Source organism: Myotis myotis, unplaced genomic scaffold, assembly GCF_014108235.1.
Source record: "Myotis myotis isolate mMyoMyo1 unplaced genomic scaffold, mMyoMyo1.p scaffold_m19_p_10, whole genome shotgun sequence".
NCBI lineage: Eukaryota > Metazoa > Chordata > Mammalia > Chiroptera > Vespertilionidae > Myotis > Myotis myotis.
In genome coordinates, this window is record NW_023416314.1 from 28,650,753 (window position 1) to 28,658,547 (window position 7,795).

Genomic DNA, 7,795 nt, shown 5'->3' on the forward strand with positions numbered 1-7,795 from the left:
CTTATACCATTCTGTAACACAGGAATAAAGCCAAGGGTGTCGTCCGATATGTCAAGATGCCGCCTTCCATCTGCATCATGGATACACAGTATACTATAATTAGGTATTTCCTTTATTCTTCCCATACTATTGTTTTCCCCACTCCACCCCACACCCATAGACAAAAGAAGTCTACTGCCAGCTTCTAAGAAGTAAGGTCTTTCACCCAGTCCCAACTGTACACTAAATTAAAAATATCATGACCGAAAACATCAGTTCATTAATAATACAGAATCTCCGTATCCAGTCTCATGGAGGCCTTTCAAAGTTATTAGGTCAAGCCGGCCAGCACGAATCAGTGGTTGGGCATCAACCTATGAACCAGGAGGTCACCTTTTGATTCCCAGTCAGGGCACAAGCCCAGTTGCCAGCTTGATCCCCAGGGTGGGGCGTGCAAGAGACAGCTGATGGATGATTCTCTCTCATCATTGATGTTTCTATCTCTCTCCCTCTCCGTTCCTCTCTGAAATCAATAAAAAAAATTTTTTAATGTTATTAGGTCAAAACTGTTAAGTCTTTCACCTAGACTCCTGATATGCAGCTCAAATTTCAGGAAAACGATCTACACCAAAGGGAAATGATTTGATTAGGCTCAGGAAAAACTCTATCGCCTGCAACCAAACCCTAGTGAAAAGACTTGACTGATATTTCAGTCCACCCTTGTTGCTTTACTCTATAACAGTGGTTCTCAACTTTCCTAATGCCACTGTGTAAATTACAGAATAACATATACTAGTATGCTTTAAATGGATATTAATATCAACAATTAAAAGTAAGTTCCTTGACTTTATAAAAGATCATCTTCAATTAAAACACTGGCATGCAAACAGAATAAATTATTACTGAGCAATTTGAACAAAAACCATGTTCCCAGAGCCTGATGCAGTGGAAAGGTCAGTGGGCTGCATGGATTCCTAGCTGTGTAGTCACCAATAGTTTCACCAGCTCACCTCTGTTCTTCTAAGTACTATAATTGCATAACATTAAACGGGTGAAACATACAGAAGCAGCAGGACATCATACATACAATGATGAAAAGTTAATTTATGTGTTTTGCTGAAATTGGGGTGGGGCATTTGTGAAAGTTAATAAGTAGTCATTTGACTTTTGCTTCTGTCATTCAACCAATAAAGCTCTTGCTGAAGTCACAAATGGCCTCCTTGTCAACAAACTCAATGGGCATGTTTAATTTTCACCTCTCTGACTCCTGTCATCTCTGACACTGGTTACCACTTGCTGAGTATAAATTTATATTTTTATTTCTGTGAATATTTGATTAATGCATCTTTCTCCAGTAGATTATGAATTCCAAGGTTTCTGTTCACCAGCAGTTCTCTAGTACCCAGCACATAGTATGTTCTAAAAATTACTTGAATGGCCCTAAGCTCAGTGGTTCTCAACCTTCCTAATGCCACGGCCCTTTAATACAGTTCCTCATGTTGTGGTGACCCCCAACCATAAAATTATTTTCGTTGCTACTTCATAACTGTAATTTTGCTACTGTTATGAATCGTAATATAAATATCTGATATGCAGGATGTATTTTCATTGTTACAAATTGAACATAATTAAAGCATAGTGATTAATCACAAAAACAATATGTAATTATATATGTGTTTTCCGATGGTCTTAGGTGACCCCTGTGAAAGGGTCATTCGACCCCCAAAGGGGTCGCAACCCACAGGTTGAGAACCGCTGCCCTAGCTGGTTTGGCTCAGTGGATAGAACATCGGTCTGTGAACTGAAGGGCTCAATCCCCAGTAGGGGGCGGGTAGGAGGCAGCCCATCAATGGTTCTCATCATTGATGTTTCTATCTCTCCCTTTCCCTTCCTCTCTGAAATCAATACAAATATATATATTTTTTAAAAATAAACAATTAGTTGAGTGAATAAATTATCTATAAATTTATAAATATGGCAAATATTTTTGAAACCATAGTATTTAATGCTTCTTTTAGAATTATTTTAACAGGGAAAAATAGGAGTGAAGCAGAGGAAAGAGTAAGAAGACACATCTACTCATCTATTTGTCTCCTCAAATGATTTGTTTCAAGCCTAGCCAACATCACTAAGTTACAATGAACTGATAGTAACCCCGAATTCCATTGCTGGAGCACCTTTCTTCCCAAGGGCTCCTATCTCTTACAGGATGATCTCAGTGTCGCTTTGGGGTGACTCTTCTGAGAAACTATGCTTTCAACCAAGCCTAGCACGTTATCTATGAAAAGCTGCTGGGTCCTCTTGCTATCACCCAGCTCTTATGGTCATCTCACTTCCTTAATACAACCCCAAGATATCAAGGGCAACAAAAAAAGTAGCTGTATTTTTGCATGAACTTTGAGGAGCGGGTGTGGGGTGGTTGTTATAAGCCAACATTTATTGAGCATTTACTTTGCCTTAGTCCTGGAGCTAAGTGCTATATAGACATTCAATCAAAAGCCTTAACTGGCCCCTGTCCCTTATTAAGGCAGTCAATACAATTGTTTTTGGGCATCCAGCCTGAGCCTGATATGCCAAGGTGGTTGCCAAGGTGACATGGCCACTTTAGGGGATAGAGAAGGTCTTCCACTTGGTCCCCAACCAGCAGATAAAGGTTTAGCCCCAGGGCCCCCACCTCAAGTCGCTTACCGTCCTGGCTCAGCAAGGGCAGTGTGGGCAGCACATTCTTGCCCACGCCCTGCAGGCAAGGGAAGATGGTGTCCAGCATCTCCACTCCTCAGCGGGCTCTTGCTGGGTCCTCAGCTGGTCTTTTGTCTTCCTTCTGGAACTGATACAAAAGTGATTTTCCCACCCGCCAGCCCTCTCTTCCCAGACCTTTGGATAATCCTTAAACATACAAATTACCAAATATTGAAAATTTTCTCTCTTAAATGTCGTTCCTCGCTGTCCCTCCCCCTGCCCTGGCTCTCTCTTGAGTGGCTTCCACCGCGGGAAAACCAGAGCTGAAAAGCGCCGGAATGAGCGCGCGCAAAGCCTTGCTAGCACTCCGCACCACAGAGAGGCAAGAGCCTCAGCCGGGAGGGAGGGGGCCAACCTGGGGGGGAGGGGCGCGTTGCTAGGATGTAACAAAGGGTCGCTCCATTGCTAGGGCCTTGGCCCCGCCCCCTAAAATGAGCCCCCAGGTGTCCCAGTGATTTCAGCAGCTCCAGATAGCGAGGTTGGGAATGTATTTTAACGTTGTTTCCTTCCCCTCTTACCCTGGGCAGCAAAGAAACTTGGTCCTTTTTGTAATCACCTTATACAAATCAGGGACTACCTTTTGCCCTAGTGATGGACATTCGAATCTCCGGATCTGTTTGAGGGTTTAAATTTGAGCTGGAATTTGTTTCCCAGTTTGGGTTTTTCCTGGGCTCCCCCTCCGAGGAAAAGGAGTGCTGGAGGATTGAGGAGGGAGTTGACTTTTTTTTAGTCATTTGACTTCAAATTCAAAACAGTTTGTGCACTCAAAACCGTATTTTAAATACAATACCAAGTAGCAGGAATACTGTAGCTCATATATAGTCATAATAAAAGGGGATAAGTGCTCACTGTGTAAATTATAGAATAACATATATGCTTTAAATGTATATTAATATCAACAATTAAACATAAGTTCCCTGACTTTATAAAAGATCATCTCCAATCAAAATACTGGCATACAAACAGAATAAATTATTACTAAGCATATGAACAAAAACCATGTTCCCAAAGCCTAATGCAGTGGAAAGGTCAGTGGGCTGCATGTCTGCAGACCGTCCCGCCTCCATGGATTCCTAGCTGTGTAGTCACCAACTTAAAGAATTAGAGCGTTGGCCTGAGGACTGAAGGGTCCTGGGTTCGATTCCGCTCAAGGGTACATGCCTGTGCTGCAGCCCAATCTTCTGTAGGGGGTGTGCAGGAGGAGCCAATCATTGATTCTCTCTTATCACTGATGTTTCTCTTTTTCCCTCTCCCTTCCTCTCTGAAATCAATAAAAGTATATTTTTTTAAAAATAGAATGAGAACATCAAGAAAAGCCCAGAATAAGTAGAAGGAAGGAAATAAAGATTAGAGCAGAAATAAATGACAGAGACTAAAAAATCAATACAAAAAAAAAATCAATGAAACCAAGAGATGGTTCTTTGAAACAAATAAACAAGATTGATGAACTTTTAGCCAAACTCATCAAGAAACAAAGAGAGGACCCAAATAAATAAAATCAAAAACAAAAGTGGTGAAGTAATAACTGACACCACAGAAATACAAAGGATTGTAAGAAAATACTATGAACAACTATATGGCAACAAGCTGGACAATGTGGACGAAATGGACAAATTCCTAAAAAAATACAACCTCCCAAAACTGAATCAGAAAGAATCAGGAAATCTAAATAGGCCAATAACAACTGAGGAAATAGAAGCAGTAATCACAAAATTCCCAGCAAACAAAAGCCCTGGTCCGGATGGTTTCACAGGCAAGTTTTACTAAACATTCAAAGAACTAAAACCTGTACTCCTCAAACTATTCCCAAAAATCCAAGAGGAAGGAACACTTCCAAGCTCTTTGTATGAGGCCAGCATTATCCGAATTCCAAAACCAGATAAAGATACTACAAAGAAAGAGAATTATAGGCCAATATCCCTGATGAACATAAATGCTAAAATCCTCAACAAAATATTAGCAAATTGCATCCAGCAATATATGAAAATGATCATACACCAAGACCAAATGGGATTTATTCCAGGGATGTAAGGCTAGTATAATATTTGCAAATCAATAAACATGATATATCACATAAACAAATTAAAAGACAAAAATCACATGATCATATCAATAGATGCAGAAAAAGCATTCAACAAAATCCAACACCCATTTTTAATAAAAACTCTCAGCAAAGTGGGAATAGAGGGAGCGTATCTCAACATAACAAAGGCCATATATGACAAACCTACAATGGGCAAAAACTAAAACGATTTCCCCTAAGAACTGGAACAAGACAGGGATGCCCACTGTCACCATTCTTATTCAACATAGTACTGGGAGTCCTAGCCACAGCAATCAGATAAGAAGAAGAAATAAAAGGCATACAAATTGGAAAGGAGGAAGTAAAACTCTCATTATTTGCAGATGGCATGATATTGTACACAGAAAACTCTAGACTCCACCAAAAAAACTACTACATTTAATAAATGACTTTTGCAACATAGCAGTATACAAAATAAACACCAAAAAAATCAATGGCTTTTTAATATACCAATAATGAATTCTCAAAAAGAGAAACTAAACAATCCCATTTACCAATGTAACAAAAAAATTAAGATACTTAGGAATAAATTTAACCAATGAGGTAAAAGACTTGTACTCAGAAAACTACAGGACAAGAGATAGAGGAAGAAATAAACAAGTGGAAGAATATACTGTGTTCCTGGATTGATAGAATTAACATCATTAAAATGTCCATACTGCCCAAGGCAATCTACAGATTCAATGCAATCCCTATTAAAATACCAAGAGCATATTTCACAGACCTAGAACAAATACTCCAAAATTTTATATGAAGCCCTAACCGGTTTGGCTCAGTGGATAGAGCTTCGGCCTGCAGACTGAAGGGTCCCAGATTCGATTCCGGGCAAGGGCATGTACCTTGGTTGTGGGCACATTCCCAGTAGGGGGCGTGCAGGAGGCAGCTGATCGATGTTTCTCTCTCATTGATGTTTCTAACTCTCTATCCCTCTCCCTTCCTCTCTGTAAAAAATCAATAAAATATATAAAAAAAATTTTATATGGACTTAAAAAAGACCCCCCAAGAGCCGCAGCAATCTTGAGAGAAAAGAACGAAGTTGGAGGAATCATGATACCAGATATCAAGTTATACTACAAAGTCACCATAATCAAAACAACCTGACACTGAGACAAGAGCAGGCATAAAGATCAATGGAACAGAACACAGACCCCAGAAATTGACCCAAGCCATTACACTCAAGTAATATTTGACAAAGGAGGCAAAAGCATACAATGGAATCAAGACAGTTTCTTCAATAAATGGTGCTGGGAAAATTGGATACATGCAAAAAAAAAATGAAACTAGACCACCAACTTACATCATACACAAGAATAAACTCAAAATAGATAAAAGATCTAAATGTAAGTTGGGAAACCATAAAAATCCTAAAAGAAACCATAGGCAGCAAAATCTCAGACATGTCTTGTAGCAATATGTTTACAGATACATCTCCTAGGGCAAAGGAAACTAAACAGACATTTTCTCCTCTTTTAAGGAGAAAATAAACAAATGGGACTACATTAAAACAAAAAGCTTCTACACAGCAAAAGAAACCATCAATAAAATGAAAAGGGAGCCCACTGTATGGGAGAACATATTTGGCAATGATACATCTGATAAAGCGTTAATATCCAACATATATAAGGAACTCATGCAACTTAACAAAAGGAAGACCAAAATCCAATTACAAAATGGACAAAGGACCTAAATAGACACTTCTCCATAGGGGACATACAGATGAGCATTATACAGAAATGCTCAGTCATTGATCATCAAAGAGATGCAAATTAAAACAACAATGAGGTATTACCTTACACCTGTCAGAATGGCTACCATCAACAAATCAAAAAATGACAAGTGCTGACGAGGATGTGGAGAAAGGGAAACCCTAGTACACTGCTGGTGGGAATGCAGATTGGTGCAGCCATTATGGAAAACTGCATGGAGTTTCCTCAAAAAATTATATATAGAACTGCCATTTGACCCAGTGATCCCACTTCTAAGAATATATCCTAAGAAACCCAAAACACCAATCAAAAAAATGTATGCACCCCTATGTTCTAGCAGCACAATTTATAATAGCTAAGATCTGGAAACAGGCCAAGTGCCCATCAGTTCATGGGTGGATAAAAAAGCTGTGGTGCATTTGTACCATAGAATACTATGCAGCAGTAAGAAAGAAGACTCTTGCCCTAACCGGTTTGGCTCAGTGGATAGAGCGTCAGCCTGCGGATCCAAGGGTTCCAGGTTCGATTCTGGTCAAGGGCATGTACCTTGGTTGTGGGCACATCCCCAGTAGGGGGTGTGCAGGAGGCAGCTGATCGATGTTTCTCTCTCATCGATGTTTCTAACTCTCTATCCCTCTCCCTTCCTCTCTGTAAAAAACCCATAAAATATATATATATTTTTTTTTAAAAGAAAGAAGACTCTCTTACCCTTTGAGACAGCATGGAGGGAACTGGAGAGTATTATACTAAGCAAAATAAGGCAGCCAGAGAAAGACAAGCATCACATGATTTCACTCATATGTGGAATCTAATGAACAAAATAAACTGATGAACAAAATAAATCCAGAGACACAGAAGCATGGAACAGACTGCGGAATCTCTGAGGGAAGGTGGAGGAAGATGGGTGGGTTGGAAGTGATCAACCAAAGAACTTTTATGCATATATGCATAACCCATGGACACAGACAATAGGGTGGTGAGGCCTGGGGTGGGGGCAGGCTAGAAGGGGTCCATGCGGGGGGAGGGGAGAGAATATGTAATACTTTCAACAATAAAAATTTTTTTAAAATAAAATAAAATAAAGATTATCAATGCAATGACATCTGGCACACTATGGTTGTGAATATGCTTTATTTTTAAGTAAAATAATGAATCACAGCCAAAACAAAATGTTTTGTCTCTGAATATTTTAAACTTAAGGGGGAAAAGTCATTAATGAGGAACATATTTTCATTTTTCAATGTTTTTAACTTTTTATAAAGATTTTAATTAAGCTTCAAAGTCACTA

General features: G+C 39.4%; 1 protein-coding gene across 1 annotated transcript in view; it reads right to left on the reverse strand.

Moving 5' to 3' along the window:
- CCDC81 (coiled-coil domain containing 81) overlaps positions 1–2,799 on the reverse strand; it is a 32,494-nt gene extending 29,695 nt beyond the window's left edge. Inside the window, exon 1 of the mRNA XM_036324740.1 lies at positions 2,668–2,799. Within this exon, the coding sequence (XP_036180633.1) occupies positions 2,668–2,746 (79 nt within the window). The 5' untranslated portion in view covers positions 2,747–2,799. The remainder of the gene's footprint in view (positions 1–2,667) is intronic.
- Between the last annotated feature and the right edge of the window lie 4,996 nt (positions 2,800–7,795).